Source organism: Chenopodium quinoa, unplaced genomic scaffold (assembly GCF_001683475.1).
Source record: "Chenopodium quinoa cultivar QQ74 unplaced genomic scaffold, ASM168347v1, whole genome shotgun sequence".
NCBI lineage: Eukaryota > Viridiplantae > Streptophyta > Magnoliopsida > Caryophyllales > Amaranthaceae > Chenopodium > Chenopodium quinoa.
The window spans coordinates 1,139,227-1,165,733 of NW_018743021.1; the positions used below are offsets into that span (position 1 = coordinate 1,139,227).

Below are 26,507 nucleotides of genomic sequence, written 5' to 3' on the forward strand. Positions count from 1 at the left end.
TTTTAATTTTTTCTTGACTATATACTGTAAATTTCGGTTATATTCAATGATATTCGATTAATATGTTGTTGTTCTTATTTATTTTAGTCAATTTGATGTTAAGTGAAAAATGACACCAACAACCAAAAAAAAAATGATTATTGGGGGGTTTTTTGGCACCGGTTAACCGGTGCCAAAAACTTTGAAAAAGTTTTTTGTGGGCCTTTTTGGCACCGGTTAACCGGTGCCAATTTCGATTTTTGGCACCGGTTTGAACCGGTGCCTTTTTGGCCCCCTTTTTTGCACCCCTCACATAGGCAGCGGTTCAAACCGGTGCCTTAGACCGGGTTTGAACCGCTGCCAAATGCCTTTTTCACCTAGTGCGTTATAAAAGGGTTGGATTAACTGCCATTGCGCAAAATTATGGTGAGGGAATTCTCTTTGTAAGTCCTTGAACCTCTCCCAAGCCTCATATAAAGATTCATCGGCTTCTTGGGCAAAGTTCTGGATCGCACTCCGTAGTACTGCTGTTCTCTCTGCAGGATAATACTTGTTATAGAAATTCAAAACAAGAGTTTCCCAGTCAGTTAAACCAAGTGTAGTTCTATTTAAGCCATTAAACCACAATTTAGCTTTTCCAGTTAAAGAGAAGGGAAAGAGAATCTCCCTGATTTGGTCTTGAGTGACCCCGGCTTGCTTGATGGTGTTGCAATATTGACAATAGTCGGCAATGTGAAGATTCGGGTCTTCACCCTTGGCTCCACTGAATTGCTTCCTCTCTATCATCGTTATAAATTGAGGTTTGATTTCAAATTGAACCCCATCAAGATTTGGAGTAGGGGTGAGATGTGGAAAATTCATAAGCTTTGGTTGTGAATAATCACTAAGCTTCTTCGGAGCCGTCATCTCTGATTCTGCGTTTGATGATGTCTCCGAATCGCTAGAACCAGTTGGAGGATTTCGGTGATTATTGTTATTATCACCAGAATCCGCCAGGATTTGCTTGTAGAGATTTTTCTGTCTATGGAAGGAACGTTCGATCTCAGGATCGAATGGGATGTAACCTGATCTGGAACACCTGGGCATAAACAAAAACTAGAAGCAAATATGAGATTTGTCTTAGAGAACTAACACTCACTGAGGCAAAAGGGAAATAATCTAGACTACAAAAACAATCAGAAATAAAAATAAAACCGTTTCCCTGGCAACGGCGCCAAATTTTGACAGGGTAAAGTCGCATCCCCTAATCAAAAGTAAATACCTAAATCCTCTAACTAACGTAGATAGGGAAGTAGGGTCGAATCCACAGAGAAACGAGTCTTTCTATTCCTAATTAATTAATATAATCCAGATTATAGAGTAACCAATATATTGTAATCAAAGGAAACTAAACTACGAAGATTAAGAGTAGGGAGAAAATAATATATAAAAGGATCTAGGGCATAGGTTCACCAATAAATAATACTCCAGCGTAAAACATAATAATCAATCTTCAATGCATGAATTAATCAGATTATAAAGGGCTTTCGCTACGTATTATAATCACACAATTAAATTACCGGTATTAAATCTCATCTTTCGAATCTCGACCTAACCATTTATAAATTAACCTGCCTATTGAAACTAGACCTAAACATCAATTCTCATCTGGCGAATCTCGAATCAATATTGTTAAACTCATGCATAAAAGATCTGCGCAAATCTAGTCACAGAGCATTAAATCAATCAATAGGAAATTAATCTAACATTGACAATTAACAATAATAAATTACCCCTTCATATTATTTATGGATCCCCACAAACCCTAGAAATAAAACTACTCACACATAATTAAATCTAAACTAATCAAAGTAATAGAGTAAATCATGATAAAGGGAAATAAGGTTAAGAGAAGAGAAATCGTTACCAAACTAATCTGTATTAATGGAAACAATCAAGAACAAGAGTTGAGAGAAGAGTTAAGAGTTAAGAGAGAGGAAAGATCCTAAGTAGAGAGAGAAAGTCTAAGAAAGAAGATCTTCTAATAATTCCGTACAAAATCGTATTTAAACGTTTTCTAAAACAAGAATTAAAACTAAACATCATCAGGCCTTCCAGAAACGCGCGCCCGATCGGGCGAAGGGCCGTCCGATCGGGCGCGCATTTTTCTTCGCGTTCCTACCCAGCAGCATCGCCCGATCGTTCTAGATGCTTGCATGATCGGGCGCGCTATAGCACGCTCAGCACAATGGTCATGCCGCGCCCGATCGTGCTAGAGGTAGCCCGATCGGGCGGTTGCTTCTCCTTGAGGCTTGGACTTCGATTGGGCTAGATTTCTCGGCCCAATCCGGATTTCCTCTCGGGTCTCGAATACTTGGTCCAAATGCCTCGGGATCCCAATTACCGAGCCCTTAATCACCGGCTCTCACCGATCTTGGGCTCCAAAAGTGGTCGTGTCCTTCTAGCTTCCGTAGTTGATCCATAAAGCCCGGGAAAATGCTCCAAGAGTGCAATTTCCTGTAAAATAATACTAAAACTACGAAAATACTAGAACACACAAATTAGTAATAAAAGTGGCCCGAAAGAGCCAAAAACACTACTAATAACGACCAAGGGACGGGGGTAAAACACTATATAAAATGGACATATCAGCAAACAACCCTTCAAGGCTTTCCAAAAGCTTTTCATTTCGATCTCTTTAAGGCACTCATCCTACTTCCTCCATTGCTCTATCAACCAAGATTTCCATTCTCCTTGTTCACTCATGCTTGATCACGTCCATATATAGTGCTAAAAATAGCTACATTACATCAAAAACACAAACAACCCGTGAAGCATGGATGGAACAAAATTTGTATAAAAATAAGATAAATAATGAACTTTAATGTCAAATAATCACGAAAACAAGGTTCAAAAGTACCCTAAAATCATACCAAACAACAAGTTATCATGGAACCATCCAATTTGCCTTTAAACGACTAATTTACCGCACTTCCACCGATTTCATTAACTCAAGCCCACCACGAACATTTATGACAACATATAATGATTATTTATGGTTCCAAAAGGGATTATATGACCCCGAGATATATCCCCTGAAATCTCATTTCTGTTCGACACCAGCCCCGAAACATTTGAAATTTCTCAAAAAGCATGGATTTTGGAAATTTTTTTCGTCCGAAAATAAAAAATTTCCGAAATGTTTACCATGATCCCTAATACCCTATGAGAGACCGATTGGGTGGGTGGAACCATCCTATTTTCCATTAAACGGCCAAATTACCAGTTTACAACTTCCATTAATTTAATTAACTTAAGCCTACTACGAACATTTATGACAACATATATAAAATGATCATATATGGTTCCAAACGGCATTATATGACCCCGAGATGTATTCCCTAAAATCTCAAAAAAAAAATTTGACACCGGGTCTCGAAACATCCCAAAATTCTCAAAAAGCGTAGATTTCAATTTTGGAATTTTTTGACGTTTTTTTGCCCGCAAATAAAAATTGCCAAAATGATTACCATGGTCTCTTAATATCCTCCGGGAGTCCAATTGGGTGGGTGGAACCATCCAATTTGCCTTTAAACAACCAATTTGCCGGTTTACAACTTGCACGGATTTCATTAAATCAAGCCTACCATGTACATTTATAACGACAAATAATGATCATATATGGTTCCAAATGGCATTATCTGACCCTGAAATATATCCCCTAGAATTTCAAGACTTTTCGACTCCGGGTCCCAAACCTCCAAAATTTCTCAAAAAGTGTGGATATTATTTGTCTACCATGGTCCCTAATACCCTCTGTAGTCCAGTTGCTTGGGTGGAACTATCCAATTTGCCTTTAAACGGCCAATTTACCGATTTGCAACTTGCACCGATTTCATTAGGTCAAGCCTACCACGAATATTTATGACCACATATAATGATCATATATGGTTCCAAACGGCATTATATGAATCCGTGATGTATCTCCTAAAATAACAAGCCTTTTCGACACCCGGCCCCGAAACCTCCAAAATTGTCAAAAAGCGTGGATATATATTAGCCTTCAGTTACGGAAATTTTAGAATTTTTTCACCCGTAAATAAAAATTGCCGAAAAGTTTACCGTGGTCCCTAATACCATGTGGGAGTCCAATTGAGTGGGTGGAACAATCTAATTTGCTTTTAAATGACCAGTTTACAGATTTACAACTTTCACCGATTTCATTAAGTCAAGCCTACCACAAACATTTATGACAACATATAATGATCATTTATGTCTCCAAACGGCATTATATGACCCCAAGATGCATCTCATAAAATCTCAAGCCTTTTCGACACCGGCCCCGAAACCTACAAAATTTTTCAAAAACCGTGGATATTAACCTTCAATTTTTGAATTTTTTCACTTTTTTTCGCCCGGAAATAAAAATTGCCAAAATGTTTACTATGGTCCCTAATACCCTCGGGGAGTCCAATTAGGTGGGTGGAACCATCTAATTTGCCTTTAAACGGCCAATTTACCAGTTTACAACTTAATTGCACCAATCCAATTTCATTAATTTAGCCTACCACGAACATTTATGACAACATATAATGATCATTTATGGTTCCAAATGGCATTATATGTTTCCGAGATTTATTCCCTGAAATCTCATTTCTTTTCGACACCGAGCCCCTAAACCTTCGAAATTTCAAAAAAAGCATGGATATTAGTCTTCAATTTTAGAATTTTTTGATTTTTTTCGCACGAAAATATAAATTGCTGAAATGTTTACCATGGTCCTTAATACCCCCCGGGAGTCCAATTGGGTGGGTGGAAACATCCCATTTTCCTTTAAACGATCAATTTACCAGTTTACAAATTGCACCGATTTCATTAACTCAAGCCTACCACGAACATTTATGACAACAAATAATGATCATATATGGTTCCAAACAACATTATATGATACCGAGATGTATTCCCTAGAATTTCAAAACTTTTAGACATCGGGCTCTGAATACTCCAAATTTCTCAAAAAGCGTGGATATTTGCCTTCAATTTTTTAATTTTTGACATTTTTTCGTCCGGAAATAAAAAATGCCGAAATATTTACCATGGTCAATAATATCCTTGCGGAGTCAAATTGGGTAGGTTGAACCATCCAATTTGCCTTTAAACAACCAATTTTTCGATTTACAATTTGCACCGATTTCATTAATTCAAGCCTACCACGAACATTTATAACAACATATAATGATCATAAATGGTTCCAAACGGAATTATATGACTCCAATATGTATTCCCTAAAATCTCAAGGCTTTTCGACACCGGGCCCCGAAATTTCTTAAATTTCTCAAAAAGCGTGGATATTAGCCTTTAATTTTGGATTTTTTTGACTTTTTTTCGCCCGGAAATAAAAATTACCGAAATGTTTACCATGGTCCCTAATACCCTCCGAGAGTCCATTTGGGTGGGTGGAACCATCCAATTTGCCTTTAAACGGCCAATTTATCGGTTTACAACTTGCACCGATTTCATTAACTCAAGCCTACCACGAACATTTATGGTTCAAAACGGCATTATATGACCCCAAGATGTATCCCTTAAAATCTCATTTCTTTTCGACGCCAGTCCCGAAACCTTCGAAATTTCTCAAAAAGAATGAATATTAGCCTTCAATTTTGGAATTTTTTCACTTTTTTTTTGCCTGAATATTAGCCTTCAATTTTGGAATTTTTTTACTTTTTTTCGCTCGGAAATAAAAATTGCTGGAATGTTTACTATGGTCCCCAATACCGTCTGGGAGACCAATTGGGTTGGTGGAACCATCCTACTTGCCTTTAAATGGCCAATTTACCAGTTTACAACTTGCACCGATTTAATTAACTTAAGTCTACTACGAACATTTATGACAACATATAATGATCATATATGGATCCAAACGAAATTATATAACCCTGAGATGTATCCCTAAAATCTAAAAACTTTTCGACACCGGTCCTCGAAACCTTCAAATTTCTCAAAAAACGTGGATTTCAATTTTGGAATTTTTTTTTAACTTTTTTCGCACATAAATAAAAATTAGGAAAAAAAAAATTGTAAATAACCACCCCTCAAATCACCCAAAATTGATTTTACCACCCCTTTTTTTCTTTATTATAAATAACCACCTCTAAAAGTGAAAAACATTAAAAATCACCACTTTTAGCCAAATTTTAATTCAACTAGGACAAAAAGTGAAGAAAGTACACTAAAGAAGGAAGAAGAACCTTTAAAATTTAGCTTATAAATAGTCGAAAACATGATCGGACCAACGCTAAAAGGTGTTGATTTCTAATGTTTTTCACTTTTAGAGGTGGTTATTTAAAATAAATAAAAAAAATAGGTGGTAAAATCAATTTATTTTTCCTAAAAATTATCGAAATATTTACCATGGTCCCTAATACCCTCCGGGAGTCCAATTGGGTCGGTGGAACCATCTAATTAATTTGTCTTTAAACTACAAATTTACCAAATTACAACTTGCACCGATTTCATTAAATCAAGCCTACCACGAACATTTATAACAACAAATAATAATCACATATGGTTCAAAACGGCATTATATGACCCCGATATATATCCCCTAGAATTTGAAGATTTTTCGACACCAAGTCTCGAAACCTCAAATATTTCTCAAAAAGTCTGGATATTATCTTTCAATTTTTAATTTTTTGACAATTTTTTACCCGGAAATAAAAAAATGCCGAAATGTCTACCGTGGTCCCTAATACCCTCTGAGCGACAATTGGTTGGGTGGAACCAATATAATTTTCCTTAAAACATTTAATTTACCGATTTATAACTTGCACCGATTTCATTGATTCAAGCCTACCACGAACATTTAAGACAATATATAATGAACATATACGGTTTCAAATGACATTATATGACTCCGAGATGTATCCCCTAAAATCTCAAGCTTTTTCGATATCGTGCCTCAAACCTCCAAATTTTCTCAAATACGTGGATATTAGCCTTCAATTATGGAATTTATTGACTTTTTTCGCCAGGAAATAAAAATTGCCGAAATGTTTACCATGGTCCCTAATACCCTCTGGGAGTCCAATTATATTGGGTGGGTGGAACCATCCAATTTACCTTTAAACGACCAATTTACCGATTTACAAGTTGCACCGATTTCATGAATTCATGCCTACCACGAACAACTAAGACAATATATAATGATCTTATATGGTTCCAAACGGCATTATATGATCCCTAGTTGTATTCCCTAAATTCTCAATCCTTTGCGACACCGGGCCTGAAACCTCCAAAATTTCAAAAAACCGTGGATATTAGCCTTTAATTTTTGAACTTTTTGACTTTTTTTTCGCCCGAAAATAAAAATTGACGAAATGTTTACCTTGGTCCCTAATACCCTCCGAGGGTCCACTTGGGTGGGTGGAACCATCCAATTTGCCTTTAAACGGCCAATTTACCAGTTTACAACTTGCACCGAATTCATTAACTCAAGCGTACCACGAACATTTATGAAAACAAACAGTGATCATATATGGTTCCAAACGACATTATATGACTCTAAGATGTATTCCTTAGAATCTCAAGGATTTTTGATACCAGGCTCCGAAGCTCCAAAAGTTCTCAAAAATCCTGGATATTAGCCTTTAATTTTGGAATTTTTAGACTTTTTTTGCCCGAAAATAATAATTGCCGAAATGTTTACAATGGTCCCTAATACCCTTCAGGAGTCCAATTGGGTGGGTAAAAACATCCAATTTGCCTTTAAACGCCCTATTTTCCGGTTTATAAATTGCACCGATTTCGTAAACTCAAGACTACCACGATCATTTATGTCAACAAAGAATGGTCATATATGGTTCCAAATGGAATTAAATGACCCTGAGATGTATCCCCTAAAATTTCAAGACTTTTTGACACTGGGCCCCGAATCCTCCAAAATTTCTCAAAAAGCGTGCATATTAGCCTTCAATTTTGAAAATTTTGACTTTTTTTTCGCACGGAAATAAAAATTGCCAAAATGTTTACCATGGTTTCTAATACCATTCGGGAGTCTCATTGGGTAGGTGAAACCATCCAATTTTCCTTTAAACGACCAATTTACCGGTTTACAACTTGAACCGATTTCATTAAATTAAGCCTACCACGAACATTTAAGACAACATATAATGATCATAAACGGTTCCAAATGGAATTATATGACCCCGTGATGTATCCCCTAAAATTTAAATGTTTTTCGACACCGGGCCACGAAACATCCAAAATTTCTCAAAAAGCTTGGATCTTAGCCTTCAATTTTGGAATTTTTTATCTATTTTTCGCTCAAAAATAAAAAAAATTGTCGAAATTTTTACCGTGGTCCTTAATATCCTCTGGGAGTCCAATTGGGTGGGTGGAACCATCCAATTTGCCTTTAAACGACCAATTTACCGGTTTACGACTTGCACCGATTTCATTAACTCAAGCCTACCACTAACATCTATGACAACATATAACGATCATATATGGTTCCAAATGGCATTATATGACCCCAAGATGTATTCCCTAAATTCTCAAGACTTTGCGAAATCGGACCCCGAAACTTCCAAAATTTATCAAAAAGCGTGGACATTACCCTTCATTTTTGACTTTTTTCGCCAGAAAATAAAAATTCCTGAAATGTTTACCATGGTCCCTAATACCCTCCGGTATTCCAATTGAGTGGGTGGAACCATCCAATTTGCCTTTAAGCAGCCTATTTTCCGGTTTATAAGTTGCACCGATTTCGTTAACTCAAGCCTACCATGAACATTTATGGAAACAAATAATGTACATATATGGTTCCAAACAGCATTAAATGACCCCGAGATGTATCACCTAGAATTTCAAAACTTTTCGAACCGGGCCTCGAATCCTCCAAAATTTCTCAAAAAACGTGGATAGTAGCCTTCATTTTTTAAAATTTTTGACTCTTTTTTCGCCTGGAAATAAAAATTGCCGAAATGTTTACCATGGTTCCTAATATCGTCCGAGAGTCCCATTGGGTGGGCGGAACCATCCAATTTCCTTTTAAACGACCAATTTACCGGTTTACAACTTGCACCGATTTCATTAAATTAAGCCTACCATGAACATTGATGACAACATATAATGATCATAAATGGTTCCAAATGACATTATATGACCCCGAGATGTATCCCCAGAAAATTTAAAGGCTTTTCGACAACGGGCCTCGAAACCTCCAAAATTTCTCAAAAAGTATGGATCTTAGCCTTCAATTTTGGAATTTTTTGATTTTTTTTCGCTCGAAAATAAAAATTGTCAAAATGTTTACAATGATCCCTAATACCTCCCGGGAGTCCAATTGGGTGGATGAAACCATCCACTTTACCTTTAAACGGTCAATTTACCGATTTACAACTTGCACTAATTTACTTAACTCAAGCCTACCACTAACATCTATGACAACATAACATATAATGATCATATATGGTTCCAAACGGCATTATATGACCCTCAGATAAATTCCCTAAATTCTCAAGACTTTGCGACATCGGGCCCCAAAACCTCCAAAATTTCTCAAAAAGCGTGGACATTACCCTTCAATTTTGGAAATTTTGACTTTTTTTCACCAGAAAATAAAAATTGCCGAAATGTTTACCATGGTTCTTAATACCCTCCGGTAATCTAATTTGGTGGGTGGAAGCCGTGGAACCATCCAATTTGCATTTAAACAACCAATTTACTGGTTTATAACTAGCACTAATTTCATTAACTTAAGCCTACCACGAACATTTATGACGGCATATAATGGTCATTTATGGTTTCAAACGTCATTATATGACCCCGATATGTATCTAATAAAATCTCATTTCTTTTCGACACCTGGCCTCGAAATCTTCGAAATTTCTCAAAAAGCGTGGATATTAGCCTTCAATTTAGAATTTTTTGACTTTTTTTTCTCGAAAATAAAAATTGTCGAAATGTTTAACATGGTCCCTAATATCCTTCGGGGGTCCAATTGGGTGGGTGGAACCATCCAATTTCCCTTTAAACGACCAATTTACCGGTTTACAACTTGCACCGATTTCAATAATTCAGGCCTGCCATGAACATTTATGACAACAAATAATGATCATATATGGTTCCAAACGACATTATTTGGCCCCGAGATGTATTTCTTAGGATTTCAAGAATTTTGACACCGGGCCCCGAAACCTCCAAAATTTCTCAAAATCCGTGAATATTAATTAATCCTTCAATTTTGGAATTTTTTTTTACTTTTTTTCCCCCAGAAATAAAAATTGCTGAAATGTTTACCATGGTCTCTAATACCCCCCGAGAGCCCAATTGGGTGGGTGGAATCATCCAATTTGCCTTTATACGGCCAATTTACCGGTTTACAACGAACTTGCACCGATTTACCGGTTTATAACGGCCAATTTAATTAACTTGCACCGAACCTGACCGAAATTGATCCAAACCTGTTTTAACCCGTCAAAACCCGAATTCAAACCGACTATTTACTAACCTGACCTGAATTCAACCCGAGTCGTTCCTAACCCGTCTCGAATTTAACCCAACCTGCTGTTACAAACCCGACCCGAAATAAACCGACTTGTTATTGACCTGAACCAAATTCAACCCAACTTGTTATTGACCCGACCCGAATTTTACCATACCTATTACTTACCCAACCCAAAAATTCAACCCGATCAGTTATTAACTCGACTCGAAATTAACACGACTTGTTATTGACCCGACCTAAATTCAACCCAAATTGTTTCTAACCCGATTTCAAATCACCTTAAATGCAATTTAGACCACCTTATTATTGTTGATCAAAGCATTTTGTCTTGGGAGACCAAGTCGGTCTAGGCCAGCAAAAGAAAAAGGATCAACATCCTCATCCTAAATTATGGACTATAGTTCCCTAGTATATTGTCATATATATTATATATAGTCAAAGGAAATAATTATCTTGATAATAATGATAATTATCAATTTATAATTAGTTGAACCAGAATATGAACTGACTTGGAAATGACCCGACCTGATTGTAACATGCAAATTATTAACTTGAACATAACCTGACTTGAATTCGAGAATGATCCGACTTGAAAATGACCTAACCTGATTATAACCCGCAAATTATTGACTTGAACTGAACCCGGCTTGAACCCGAGAATGAACCGACTTGGAAATGGCCCGACCTGATTATAATCCGCAAATTATTGACTTGAACCGAACCCGAATCAAACTCAAGAATGACCCGACCTGATTAACCCACAAATTATTGACTTGAACCGAGCCCGACTCAAACCCAAGAATTACCCTAACCCGTGAAAACCCGAATTAACCCAACCTATTGTTCACCAGACCCTAACCCGATAAGAAGTATGACCCGACGTGACCCGACTCAAGCATGACCCAACCCAAACCCGACTCGCATAGGTTATTGAATTAATCTGAATTGACCCGATCCACTCTTACCCGACCCGTTTTACCCGAATTGAGAGCTCTATATATACTGAATAAATAACTTATACAGTACTTCTTTGTTTATTTTTAATTTAATATTTTGACTTATGTACTTCATATGCTTCTTTTTAAAAAAAATATTTATTATTATTATTATTATTATTATTATTATTATTATTATTATTTGTTTAACTAGCTTTGATGATTTACACTTGAGAATTTAGTGTATACATATATATATATATATATGTATATATATATATATATATATATATATATATATATGTATATATATATATATATATGTATATATATATATATATGTATATGTATATATATACATATACATATATATATATATATGAAAAATTAGAAATAATAATCCCAACTTTGGATTATTCTGGAATAATCCGAACTTTAGGGGGTATTTTTTTTTTCTTCAATCCCAAAAACCGGTAACCGGTTGAATGGTTTTTTTTTTTTACTTTTAAAAGTGACACGTGTCACTACTGAATTGGCTAAACAATTTCTAAAAATAAAAAATAAAAAAAATAACCAACCCCCAAAATCTCAGCCACCAGCCAACCTCAAAAACCACCAGCCAACCCCCAAAACCACCAGTTTAACCCTAAACGGCGGCGCTAATTCCCTCCCACTGCGTCGATTTCCTCTTTCCCCTCCCCTTGCGCCGGTTTCCCCCTTCCCACTCGTCGTTTCTCCTTTTCCCCCAATCTCCTCCACTCGAAATTGCCGCTTAAATCCAGTCTCCCACTCTCGAAAACCCCCAAAAACTCCTCCCCACCGTCGAAAACCAAGCCGCTTAGGGTTTCGGGGTGGTGGGAGGAACGATTGGGGGTTTTTGGGGGTGGGAGAGGATTCGTTGGTGGATTTAGGGTTTCGTTGGTGGATTTGGGGTTTCGGGTTTCGGGGAGGTGGTTTCGTGGGGAATGTGGGTTGTTTCGGGGAAGGAGGAAGACGACGACGTGGTGAAGGTTGTTTCACGCGGCTGGTCGGCGACAAAGGGGCGGCAGGTTGGCCGTGAGGTGGTGGTTAGGGTGGCTGGTGGGGGAAGGGGAGGCTGACTGGTGGTTGGTTAGTTTTGGGGTTTTTTTTTATTTTTTTTGGACCAATTAGGGCTTGACACGTGTCAAGTGACCTGATATAATAGGTCATTTAATTTTGTTAACCGGTATAGGATTGAAGAAAAAAAAATACCCCCTAAAGTTCGGATTATTCTAGAATAGTCCAAAGTTGGGATTATTGTAGCAAAATGGATGAAAGTTGGGATTATTATTTCTAATTTTTCCGATATATATATATATATATATATATATATATATATATATATATATATATATATATATATATATATATATATATATATATATATATATATATATATATATATATATATAGATAGATAGATAGATAGATTTGGGATCAAATGAGAAGGTTCTTAAATTGAGAAGGATGAAAAGGATTTTATGTGCATAAAATTTTCACTAAATGTGCATATTTTTTGAATAAAATGTGCCAAAAAAAATTCGACCGAAATTGAATGTGCATATTTTTTGCACATAATGTGCATAAGTTCTCGTTTTTCCAGAATTTGCAAAAAAAAAGTATCAGGTCCAAAATCAAATATGCACATTTAGTAGAAAATATATGCACATTTAGTTCAAAATAAATGCACATTTCATCCTTCTCATTGGATATATATATATATACACACACTAGGTTAAGTCACGTGCCATGCACGGTAATTTTTAATACTTAATACCTATCATTAGTTTAACACTATTATTTAATTATAAAAAATTATACCTAATTGCAAAATAGGATGAAAGTTCTGTAATTACAAAAAAAAAATTAAAAATTTATCACACTAAAGAAAACAGAGACAATAATATATGCACGACTAATAAAAATAACTATAAATTACATTACAAAGTTATAAACTATTATTGCAAATTATTGTATAAAAAAAATAATATCTTTGTTTAAATGTGTGCAAATAGAATATACTTATCAAATAGGAAATGAAATATTATTGCATTGTTTGTATTAAAAACTTCTCTAAGAAGCTTTGGCAAAAGAAATAAAAAAAAAACCTTTTGGAGGGAAAATTTTTAACCAGGAGATGACATGTGTCATTCCTGGTTTCGCCTTTAGTATAAAGTTATAGATAGATTATTGTATTAAAAAAATAATATCTTTGTTTAAATGTGTACAAATAGAATATACTTATCAAATAGGAAATGAAATATTATTGCATTGTTTGTATTAAAAACTACTCTAAGAAGCTTTGGCAAAAAAAAAAAAAAAAAAACCTTTTGGAGGGAAAATTTTTAACCAGGAGATGACATGTGTCATTCCTGGTTTCGCCTTTAGTATAAAGTTATATATATATATATATATATATATATGAAAATAAAAAAAAAATAATGTATTGACAAGTGTATATATATATACACGTAGTATATGTGAAATTAGAAGTGTCATACAAACTGTGATGGATCAAGATTTTATAGGTGTTGTGTCACCGTCACTCGTAAACCGTATACCAATAAATAGTTAATGCTTGAATATTCAATAAAGTCACAAATCAATGTTGTAAAAAATATCCAAGTTAATTATACACACATAAACTTGATAATAAAAATATAGCTAAATCACTCATAATGAGCTTAATTAGCAATCAAATTAAAATATACAAATTCAAGGCAAAATCATACTTCATTACCATAAAATATACAACTTCAATACTCCACTAGCCCATTATATACAAAGTTTCATATGTGACTTGCCACACCGTGTAGTCGGAGTTACTTATTATGAGGTTACATACTCGGTCAATCAGATTATGGGCTACTTGGTCAGGGGTTACTCGGTCAGTCAAGGGCTACTTAAATTAGTCAGGATTTATTGATGAGTATTCGATTGAGCAGGGTCTACGTACTTTATTAATAAGAGGTTATTCGGTCAATTCCAGATTACTCAGTCAATTTAATTTAATATAATATAATTTCTTAGCAAAAGAACGACCTAACTCGTCCTTGCGGATGATCATAAAAGAAAATTATTGCAGCATCAGCTTTACAATGTAAAGTTAAATTATAGAGGAAGATATATAATCAGTGCAACGTTAGCTGGAGGAAGAGAATTTGGAGCTTTAGTTTGCTATGCTCGTTCTAGTCTAGAGAGCATTATTGCTAACTTGAAGTCAATAGTGGAGGCATGCATGCAGCAACTCCAATCATAATATTATTCATACGTTTGTTTTCTTGTTATATATTGTATACTGTATAGTTTGCCCTCGTCCACTGAAATTATTCTTTCATGATGTAGTGTTTATAATATATAGTGGCTTTTAATTTTGATCAGATAACTAATTATATGGCATGGGTTGTCTCACAGGACAAATGTGAAACGTAAGATAATCATATACTTCATACGCACTATTAAATTATTATTTTCACGAACTATATATTTCAGTTATTCTCATTTACATTAGGATATAATTATTTTGACGACGTTTAATATAGACTCAATGAACGAGTATTTATTTCATAATCAATTACAAAGTAACAATGATAGGTGAATTTTCTAATTATTTATTAAAAAAATAATTAAGTGTCTAAAGGCTAGAGTAATAATAGTTTTGATAATCACGATTACTGTAGCTAAATAGAAAAATCAGTGAGACAATAAGAATCTTGGTGAACACATGTCAATACGAAGTATATATATCCAGGCCATCTTTCTTGTTCCAATTTACAGTACATTATTGAGAGAGAACTTCCTGCTTCAATTCAATAGCATACCATAATTTAATCAATGAAATTCATGAGACGGTGGTATAAAAAATCTTGTAATAAGGGTTAGTTTGTTTTTAAACCTAACCAAAGATTTGGTGGGTCTTTAACAATTATCTTAAACAGCGACGGTGCCGGTGTACCGTGTACATGTATGTTACTGCACGTATATATTGTACGTAGTATTTTACCACCTTTGTTTCATCTTATACAAGCATTAGAATTGGCGTTACAGTTATATGCATCACACTCTATATATGCCGGCTAATGGTTATAACTTATATGCACCACTCTTTAATTTATACTTCGTATTTGCTATAACTAGTAGTAGTAATAATAGTATTTCAATGTAAAATGATGCATGTTAGTAATATATGATGCTAGTAATGTGAACTTATACAGAGTTTCTAAAATGAGAAATAAACATACAATATCATGATATGATGATAAGGTGCATCGATTACATCCTAATTATATAAAGTCAATGTTGGAGACAGCAAAAGTACACAAAAATTACTAACTATATACGAAGTACATCTTAATATCTTGATAAAGTAGAAGCAAGCTAAAGGAAAGAGTTAGTGGGATTATAGACTTTTGTCATCCATGTGCCTCAACCACCCTTAAGTTGTCCTAGCTAGTGCAAGTGCAAGTGCAAGTGCAAGTGCAAGTTACACGCTTCCTCACCTCCCTATCCAATTCCTATATATACCTCAAGTTTTGTATCATTGGGATATCATAAGGTTTTTGGATTCAAGTAACAAAAACACATTACACTACAATAGATACATTTTAATGGCTTCACAAAAAATCTCTTATGTTACTTTTTTCTTGTTACTAGGTTTAGGGTTATCCTCGGCCACTCGGTCTCTCCTCACCTATGATCATGTAGGAGGATATGCCGGTGGTGGTGGTGGTGGTAGTGGTTCTGGTGGTGGAGTTGTTTATGGTTCGGGTGGTGAGCATGCTGGTGGGTATGGTGGTGGAGGTGGTGAAGGAGGCGGTGTAGCCTATGGTGGTGCTGGAGCTGGAGCTCATGCTGGTGGAGGCGGTGGTGGTAGTGGTGGAGGTGGAGCATATAGTGCAGGTGGAGGGCATGCAGGTGCTTATGGAGGTGGAGAAGGCGGAGGCCATGGTGGAGCTAGTGCAAGTGGTGGGAGTGCTTATGGTGGTGGTGCCGGTGGTGGAAGTGGTGGAGGTGGTGCTTATGGTGCGGGAGGAGAACATGCTGGAAGCTATGGTGGAGGTCAAGGTGGGGGCCAGGGCCATGGTGGAGCTTACGCCTCTGGTGGTAGCGGTGCATATGCTGGTGGTGCCGGAGGAGGTTCTGGTGGAGGTGGTGCTTCAACTGCAGGAGGAGAGCATGCTGGAGGGTATGGAGGTGGTGAAGGTGGTGGCCACGGAGGAGCTTATGGTGGAGGTGGTGCTGGTGCATACGGTGGTGGCGGTGGAAGCGGTGGTGGCGGTGCTGGTGCTTATGGTGGTGGTAGTGAAGCTGTAGGTGGTGGATATGGTAGTGGAGGAGGAGCAGGTGGTGCTGCTGCAGGAGGAGGGCATGCATATGGTGCAGGTGGCGGAGGCGGCTCAGGAGGAGGTGGTGCCTATGCTGGTGGTGCCCATGCAGGTGGATACGGTGGTGGTGCTGGAGGTGGTGAGGGAGGTGCCCATGGTGGGTATCCTTGAGACCTTGACTGCATACAATACAATTGAGAATTTTAATTCATCAAGAATATGTAATCAAGTATTATTATTTATGTGGAACGAAGTATTTTGTTTAAGAATACGGATTTATTAGGCAATTACTGTAAGAGCCTGAAGGATATTGCCAGATTTCTATATGTAACATGCAACTTATACGAATTTCAATACAATTGATTAAGTTTCATTTTATGATTGAGTGAAAATCACACAATATTACAATGATGTCTCAAAGAACCTATGATTGAGTTAAAGTTCAACTATATTGTTTATAATGAATGTGGGTGATAGAATCATAGGATTATAGCTAACAATTATTGTCAAGGTATGTTTTATTCACTTGGTTTTCACTTATATAAACGTGTATCAACAAAGTAGAATATGAGACCTTTTTGAAAAATTTGTTTTAATTGTAATTTTAAAAATGAACAAAAAATAATACGCATAAATTATCTTAAATAATGGCCTAATCATCTTAATAAATACCAAGTAAAAGTTTAAATTTCACAATTTTTTTTAATATGTTGATGACTTGATGATTATTAAAACTTCTTAAGATTTACCTCCTACATTTTTTAGAGTTGTTTTATGAAAGTAGTGAATGCAATTCAATTCCAATGTACTCTTAATATTACAATCGAGAAAATCAATACATTCTTTGTGGCTACATGCTGGTAGAAGCCAATATGATTATAGCCTTAATATATACATGACATGATCATACTTAAGAATTACAAATACCTTGTTTATATTAATGTCATTTTTAACTAGTAATTCCCTCTACTCCAAAATAAGGAAGCACATATAAACACGACGAAAAGGAAAAGAAAAAAAAAAATGGAATTTTATAGGCAAATTAAAAATATAATCAATTGTGACATTTTCATTTTGAGTGCCTAGTTAGATTAGTATACTCTATGCCCCCGATCTTAAATTGAGTCCTCTGTTTGAAGTCCAAGTTTCACTATGGTCCTGTTTGGTTTGATGTAAAAGGTTTTCATGGAAAATGAATTTTCCATTTTTTCCCATTTTCCTTTGTTTGGTTTGTTAAGAAGTGGAAAACAATTTTTCAAAGGTGGAAAATTCCATCCTTAATGATGGAAAACATTTTCCTTCCAAAAACAAGGGAAGCCACATTTTCATCTTTCCTCCTTACCTTTTTTTTTTTACTTCTCTCTCATTTATCCTTACATTTCCACTCTTATTTTTTATTTTTCTTGGACTTTTCTTGTATGCAACCAAACAAAGGAAAACTAATTTGCAATTGTGTTTTTCCTTGAAAATATGTTTTCCATGAAAACTAATTGTCCATTGAAAATGTTTTACATTAAACCAAACGGGGCCTATATGTATAGGCATGAATTAACCCACTTAAGAAAATCTTTTTCTATTATTGATGGAGTTGATTCATTAAGCACTATTGCATGCACAGGCATCACTAATTCACAATTGATGTCTCCTACTATGTATAGTATCCATTGTATATGCTACAGTTCACAAAACATCAGTCATCACACATTCTTGACTTGCACCATCTTCCTTCGGCTTATAGCTAACAAGATAAAGCGAGGAAGCTAAGTAAATTGAGTTTTTAAAATCTCAAAACCCTGTTCTGCAGCTCTTTTATTTACTAATCCATTTCTTCATGAGATATAAATCATAAATCAAACATGTATGCAACTAAAGTTACTAAACAATCAGCAATTTTTCTGCCAGTCATGAAAATCAGATCAGAATGAAGTTATCGTCTAGCTGATTAGTATGTAACACGAGCTGATCAACATCACAATACCTGCTAAGTATGCATATACTCTAAATTATTTGCTTTTCGTTTAACAAGTGGAATAAGAAAAATAATCTACAAGCTGCTCTAAGTGCAAGTAGATGCAATACTCAAAATTTGATATACTGAATTATCCTCACTTGTATCTTTAATAAGTTGCCTTTTCATTTGGTGAGTACTTAATTAGCCAAGTTGGTTATAATAAACTGCAAAAAATCCTTTTGTCTTCAAGCAAATCCTAACATTTATATAAGCATAATTATGCTTTATGTTGCATGACAGTATGAGAAATTGGATAAAAGTGTGATTAACAAGATTATTCAATTGTAAAATAAGGAAAACAAGACACTACTAACACTAAATATCTGGTCAGGATTAGATATCTTCTGATTAATATAAGTGATGGGGAAAGTAACAAATATCAGTGCTTAATGCCCATAATTATAAAGAAAGTGCTATAATATACAACTAATACAAGAGAAAAACTATATATTATAACTATACAGATTTATAAAAAGAATTTTATTCAAATGTGGGAGACAGTAGCGGAGCACACCAGAGAAACTACTAGTAATCTGATCTTGATGATGATGATGAATTACATACAATAATTAACTTGAGAGTTGAGGCTTCTGCTTTAGTTATAGTGGAAGGTGGGAACGAACGAACAATTACAAATCCTTAGGCTTTTGTCATGTGCTAGCTGCTTCAACCACTGTTGCAGTGGAAGTTGCGCGCCATTTGTGATTGTAATGTCATCCCTATAAATACATCTTCTTCAGCATTACTTAAAACCATCACATTCTCAAAATGGTTTCCCATAAAATCTCTTATTCTGTTTTATTCTTGGTGTTAGGCTTAGGCATTTGCTCTGCCACTAGAACTCTCCTCAATTATGAGCTTGGTGGACATGTTGGTGGCGGTGTTGAAGTAGGTGGATATGCTGGTGGTGGAGGTAGTGGAAGTGGGGCTGGTGGTGGGATGGTTTATGGTGGAGGTGGTTCCCATGCAAGTGGATATGGAGACGGTGGTGGTGAAGGAGGTGGTGCTTCTGGTGGTGGTGCTGTTTATGGTGGTGGCGGAGGAGGTGGTAGTGGTGGAGGTGCAGCATACGGTGCCGGAGGGGAGCATGCTGGTGGTTATGGTGGCGGTGATGGTGGAGGCCATGGTGGTGCTGCAGCAGGAGGTGGCACTGCTTATGGAGGAGGCGGTGGTAGTGGTAGCGGTGGTGGTGGTGCTAGTGCTTCTGGAGGGGAGCATGCTGGTGGTTATGGTGGCGGTGATGGTGGAGGCCATGGTGGTTCTGCAGCAGCAGGTGGTGCTGCCTATGGGGGAGGCGGTGGTAGTGGTAGCGGTGGTGGTGATGCTAGTGCTTCTGGAGGGGAGCATGCCGGTGGTTATGGTGGCGGTGATGGTGGAGGCCATGGTGGCGCTGCAGCATCAGGTGGTGCTGCCTATGGGGGAGGTGGTGGTAGTGGTAGCGGTGGTGGTGGTGCTAGTGCTTCTGGAGGGGAGCATGCTGGAGGATATGGGGGTGGTGAAGGCGGGGGTCAAGGAGGTGGGTTTGCTTCTGGTAGGGCAGGGGGCTATGCTGGCGGAGGTGGTGCAGGAAGTGGAAGTGGCGGCGGTGAGACTTATGTCGGTGGTGGAGGTGGTGGATATGGTCGTGGTGGTGGAGCTGGTGGTGGATACGGAGAAGGCTCTAGCGGTAAAGGAGGACAATATGGTGGTGGTGGAGGTGGCGGAACTGGTAGTGGAGGTGGTTATGCTGCTGGTGGAGCCCATGCTGGTGGCTATGGAGCTGTTGGTGGCGAAGGGGGTGGTTATTAATACATGCCCTAAGGATATGCTGGTAGCTCATCTAAGTTGGCTTATAGATTAAAACATGGCCTTCTAAGCTACATGCGCTTCTGACCATAATAAATTTTAATTTCGGAAACAAGCTGTACAACATTAAAGAATTTAAGCCTGATAAAATGCATGAAAGTTGTAATACGAAATACAGTACTTCGTATATGATTTTCCATTTGATTGTGATTATTTGTGAAACAATATCTCAAGTTCTCAACGTCTTCAATTTGTATCATCATCTCTTTCACACCTAAAAGACCAAAATGGTACGTTGTAGGCAGCAAATATACACATAAAAAATTAAGATTGCAGACAGCAAAAATATACTACGTACTTCAAAACACTCAAGACTGCAGACAAAAAAAAAATACTTGAAAATAAAAGATGCCATATAAGGGTAGCGCCATATACAGAAAAATCCGTTGAGACACCTAGGTGTAAATAAACCCAGATCTCTAACAAAATATCGACAATCAGAAAGGCTAGCCCACGAGAAGTGGAATTTCGTTAGTTGAGCAAAATGACCAATTTACATTAACCACTTGAGAACCTTAAATTGTGCTAAACTGTAACAGGCCGCAAGACACGTTTTGGACTGACTTTTACCCTTTTCTTGGGAGACTGTAGTCTTTTTTTTCTCTTGAACAATGAACTATCAGTTTGCGGGCCATTTATAGCAGCCAACAACAACTGGCGCCTACCTGAGGGCATTGACCTTACACATTTCATCGCCTCCTTCCTTTTCATATCCTGTTTCTCTTTATTGATCAACTTCTTAGCTGATGACGACTTGTCTTCTATTTTGAGATGATCGAGTGGGATACGGAAGGCCTCTTCTGCAAGTTTCAATTTAATGCATGTACAGTTAATTTTACAACCCATCAGGATTCAGGAATGTTAAAAGAGATTAAGGCTACTCATCAGTTAAATGATATTTACCTGGAGGCTCCTCATCAGAGTATATATCCGGGCTAGGAGCTCTTGCAGGAGTACAAGGTTTGATGCCGATATCATCGTTTGGCTTAACACCAGACATGTTCTCTAAATGTGAAGTCTGTTCGATTTCTCCAACTTTCTTACAGGGTGTCTTGTCTTCAGTCACATCATCTTCGTCCATCAAGGACAGGACATCAAGTTCAAATTTATCATCCTTAACCTCAACATTATTTGGCACGCTCCAAGAGGAAGCAGAAATTTGATTTGGTACTAGAGAATCCTGGGCATCAATAGCATTCGTGTTGACCTCATCTTGCATTAACTCAGTTGCAGGTGTGACTGAAGCATCCCCAGTAACATCCCTCTTTCCATCAGCTTCACAAGTGTCACAGCCATGAGGTCTTATTGCAGCACCAGCTTTAGTTTCAAAGTTATCCTTTCCAAGCTGCTCACTAGTAGAAGTTGTAGGCACTGTAGAAGTGTCTCCAATAGTATCCCCATTTCCACCAACTTCAACACCATGAAGACCACTCCCAACAGAATATGAAGTAGATGGAAGGTTCATGTCATCCAAAACAGACTTTGGAGAAGTGCTGGAGATCTTCTGATGACACTCAACTTTCCATTTATCAATCAAGCTACCAAACCATGGAGTGCCTTTTCTCGCATAAAAAAGAATGTAAGCATCTTGACAAAGCACAATTTCTTCAGAAACCATAGTGACCTAAGGATTATAAATTCAGTATCAATGACCAATAATCTGTATAATTTCTCAAAAGCAGAACAATCAGAAACCAAAATCACATGGTGTGTTCATATCAAAAATACCTTTGAGTCATCAAATCGATGCCATTTCTCTGGATCAGTACGTATGAAGCAGAAATAGTGCCCTGAAGTGGATGAAAAGCCAACATGCACAACAACTGCAAATAGTTCGTATTTCAAATCATCCTACATAGAAAAGCAAAAAATACAATTAAAACCAGATTAGATAGCTAAATGAACAGCTAAGCAGAGAAGCCTTTTAGGATGAGTTTGGGATGCCGATTGGGCAGATCAAATTAAACAAAAAAACCTCAATAAGGAATGAAGTATATGCAAGTAGTCATCCAGTTCCAGCCTTCCAGGACCAAAATTTAAGTACTCATACTAGTCAGAAACACAAAGCATTAGCAATTTCTCCTTTTTCTTCCTGCACAATTCACTGCACAAAAGCAATGACCTTTATACCTTAAATCTTTATAGAATTATTTCAAAAAAAACATAAAAAATTTAATAATTTCAGTCAAACAATTTTACATGATAATCAACTCATTGATATGGCAAGAGGATTCATGCCATGAAGATGCTAGTTGACCAAACTTAGAATTCTTGGCTCGCCAATTAAGTCTAGAGTTATCACTCCACAAAACCAGCAGGTTTGGATTCTAGAAACTTCATAGAATTAATGTACAACTATTTAACAGCAGATGTTTTCCAAAACTATTGATTGCGGGAGGGGGATCTCTCTGTGCGAAGAATGACAAAATGGTAGGGCCATATGTATGATCACTACAATGTTCACAACTATTGAATGAAGTGCTGAAAAGGAAAAAAAAAAAAGAAAGAAAGATGATTATGCATTTAATTGAAAACTGGACGCAAAAGATCTATAGAAACATACATTCTCACTATGTGAGCCTTTGGTGTAGGGGCCCAAGTCTAACTCCAGCGGGAAGGCGACCTTCTTATCAATTTTTTCAACCATGACACCATCACTCTTAAACCTCTTCAAATGGAGGGCAGCAACAGAAGGAGCCTGATCCAATATTAGCTGCTTCTCTACTTTCACCTGTTCCTTGCAACCATCACATGTAAAATTTTCTGTGTCTTCAATACTCTCTACCTTTGTAAAGGAATTTAAAGCACTTTCCAGGCTATCAACATCCTCAATCTCCAAACTCAGGTCGATTAGAGGTTCATAAGTATCAGAATTGTGACCACAATTGCAACAGCGAATCTAAAATAAGACAAAAATATGTAGTTCAGTCACTCAAGCAGGAAGTTAAATGGCTACAATTCTACAAATTTCCATGGAGATTAAATTCAATATCTACCTGGCTAACAAGACGACCACCAAAAATCTGCCTCACTAATGTATCATCAAATGATGATGATGGAGAAGAGCCAGGTGCTGATATATTAATAGCACTTTCCTCATACTCTGACCAATTACTGTCAAGCTTATCCAATAAACACTGTAAAAATTCATGAGCATCTTCTTGTTGGTATCTCTGGAAAAAAGAGGAAATTTCTACAATATTGAGGTCAAAGATAACAAAATATTGAACATGGTTTCATAATTTAAGATGTGCCATTGTGGCCACAATTTCTTACAGCACAGTGAGAATATAGCTGTTAATTCTTTTTCCTTCAAACTATCCCCCCTAAAAAGAAAAAATGTTGTTTACTAAGGCATAGCTCTGTTCCAATATATCTCATTAGCTTAGAAGAAAAAAATACAATTTAATCACACACAAAAAAAAAGGTCAAAACTACAACAAATACAAATCAAGTACTATATCATGAAGGATACTGCTCAAATTATCCACAAGGTATGTCGGAGATATCACCCGCCCTGAATACCCCAGTGAAAACTCAACCTGGTCACGCACAGCACATAGCACACAAAATTCATCTGTACCTGCAAAATTACATTCCAAACACCAGAGAGATTAAACAATAAACATCAGTAACAAAATCAATAGGAACACCAAGTCAGACTTCTAATTATTCCTTCAAGTTCAAACAAAAGAGAAAAATGACACCATCTACACTTCAATGACAACCAAACTAAGCCTCACCATGACTTGATGGCGCGTGTTTGAGTGACAGAAGCCCTTGAACAAGAGAAACAGTATGAGTGAAACACTGCATAATTGCATTCAAAAAACATGTATTTCCAAGGTTAGCTAGACCCGCCCCCTGCAACAAAAACAAAGCAACAAAGGGATGATCAATAAATCATCACTCAAACTCAATTTCGAAATCATCTATTCACAAGTTCAACTTCTTTTCAATCTGATCTCCATAATATACTGCAATGTCAGTAATTCATATACAAATCAATAAAGACAATAAGCTCTTATAAAGGTAAGAAGCAGATCATACCACATGACACGGCTCGGGTTCAGAATACTCCATAAGCCGCAACCTTTCACTACCTCTTCTCACATTACAATACGGGTAGCGAGAACCATACATCTCAGCTTCTCTATGCCTTGCACAGAAACGATGATTCCTCCTCCTGCAATGCCTCCTATGATTATGATCTCTATGCATCATACCCATATGCCTCGCATTAGAACCGTAATACGGTCTACGCATCGGCCCAATCATGGCATGATTGCTCGAATACGGATCTTCAGCATCCTCCTCATCCTCGTCCTCGATACAGCGAGTACACATACACTGATTCGGTGAGCCAAATTCAGTCCAAGGACCATTTGGTCTAGAATTTTGATGATATGACCCAAAAAGAGGATAGTATCCCAAACCCTTCCTATCTGGTGAATCTTCTTCTTCACCATTATCACCAAAATCTATCATTTGATCTAAATTCTCTAAAACCTCATTTTCTTGCAATTCACTAACGATTTTGGTGAACTCGGCATCGTCTATGTCTTTACCCCCTTCTTTAATTGATTCATCTAGGGCTTCAGAAATCTGGGCATCTTCCAATTTATCACCCCCTTCTTTAACATCTGGGGTTTCGAAGAACATGCCATCTTCGAATTCTTTATCCCCTTCTGAGCTAATCTCTGTTAGGGTTTTACTACTCTGAACACCATCAATCTTTTCACCGTTTACTTCGATTTTTGCAGACCCAGCTAGGGTTTGATCAGATTCAGGTGAATCCGAACAAGGGTTTTCGATTTCCATGGTTTCCGAAACTGGAAATTCTTCTTTTCTGGGAATTTCCTCCGATTGAAGGCCTTCAATGTTTGAAGACCCACCAAGAAATTTATCAGAAATAGGGATATCTGAAGGTAGGATCCCGATTTCCATGGTTTCCGAAACTGGGTTTTCTTCCTTGAGTGAAATACCCTCAAATTGAGAAAATTCTAGGGTTTGAGTTTTGATTTTGATTTCCTGGGTTTTTTCCTCCATACACCAGAGAGAGAAAATTGATGAAACAATCTAGGGCTTTGAAAATAAGGAGGGAAGAATGAAATTAAGGGAACGAAAAGTTGATGTTTGAGTGAAAATTGAGCGGGAAAAATGTAAAAAGGAGGGAGTTGATGTTGATATTTTTAGGGATTTTGAAAATGGAGGGAAATTTGGGGATTTTAGAAAGCCGCCATAAAAGTCGAAATTAATGGTTGCTGACCTAACTGTAGTAATGGAGTAAGTAGTAAAAATTGACAAAAAAAACAAAAAACAAAATTAAAAAAAAAAAAATTAACGGAGGGAGGAGAGAGAAAGTTAAAGCTTCAATTTTTAGGGTATTTTTGTTTTTCTCTCTTCCCTCATTCTCAAATAATGTTGAGGGAAAATGAATATTTCGGCCGGAATGAGGGTGTTGTTTTGATTTTATTTAAGGGATTATATTGTTGGAGGAGAGCACGTTTAAGTGTTTAACCCTAATCAAAATTTCGTGAAGATGATAATTATTTAAAAAGGAATTTTTTTTTTTTAGAAATAAAGTACATCATTTTTTTTTTTTTGGAAAAGAAAATAAAGTTTATCAACTTGATAAATTTAAAATGTAAATTTCCAAAAAAATATTTAAATCATTTTTTTTTTTTTTGAAATAAAAAAATTTAAATCATTTTTTTTTTTTGAAATAAAAAAATTTAAATCAAGTAAATAATTTTTAACTTTTTATGTTTCCATATTACTAGGAGTATTTCATTAGAGCCAAATTACCATTTCCTCCCTTAATTTTTATAACACTTCAATTTAATTTAAAAATAATAAATAAGGCGAATTCTTCCTAAATAATGAAGCTTAAATTTACTCTA

The 26,507-nt window shown here is 36.5% G+C and overlaps 2 protein-coding genes across 2 annotated transcripts; one reads left to right on the top strand and one right to left on the bottom strand.

Annotated features, from left to right (window-relative positions):
- The first annotated feature begins 15,948 nt into the window (after positions 1-15,948).
- Positions 15,949-20,785, top strand: LOC110730181 (glycine-rich cell wall structural protein 1.8-like). Its single transcript, XM_021909958.1, has 2 exons — positions 15,949-16,845; positions 19,652-20,785. The coding sequence occupies exons 1-2, from the start codon at positions 16,032-16,034 to the stop codon at positions 20,545-20,547; spliced, it is 1,710 nt and encodes a 569-aa protein (XP_021765650.1). The 5' UTR covers positions 15,949-16,031; the 3' UTR covers positions 20,548-20,785.
- A 151-nt stretch (positions 20,786-20,936) lies between these two features.
- On the bottom strand, positions 20,937-26,220 carry LOC110730180 (ubiquitin carboxyl-terminal hydrolase 20-like). The gene is made up of 8 exons (XM_021909957.1): positions 24,655-26,220; positions 24,348-24,468; positions 24,080-24,187; positions 23,601-23,797; positions 23,168-23,503; positions 22,333-22,455; positions 21,508-22,228; positions 20,937-21,404 (listed from the first exon to the last, which is right to left on the bottom strand). Exons 1-8 carry the CDS (start codon positions 25,651-25,653, stop codon positions 21,130-21,132), a joined length of 2,880 nt encoding a protein of 959 aa, XP_021765649.1. The 5' UTR covers positions 25,654-26,220; the 3' UTR covers positions 20,937-21,129.
- Positions 26,221-26,507: the final 287 nt, after the last annotated feature.

Excerpts from the sequence above, each read along its gene's own strand:
- LOC110730181 (XM_021909958.1), top strand. The coding sequence starts at position 16,032 with ATGGCTTCACAAAAAATCTCTTATGTTACTTTTTTCTTGTTACTAGGT. Across the intron at positions 16,846-19,651 it reads AGGAGGTGGTGCCTATGCTG|GTGGATATGCTGGTGGTGGA; the intron begins GTGGTGCCCATG and ends GTGTTGAAGTAG.
- LOC110730180 (XM_021909957.1), bottom strand. The coding sequence starts at position 25,653 with ATGGAGGAAAAAACCCAGGAAATCAAAATCAAAACTCAAACCCTAGAA. Across the intron at positions 24,188-24,347 it reads ACACGCGCCATCAAGTCATG|GTACAGATGAATTTTGTGTG; the intron begins GTGAGGCTTAGT and ends GTAATTTTGCAG. Across the intron at positions 21,405-21,507 it reads CTCTGATGAGGAGCCTCCAG|AAGAGGCCTTCCGTATCCCA; the intron begins GTAAATATCATT and ends TGAAACTTGCAG.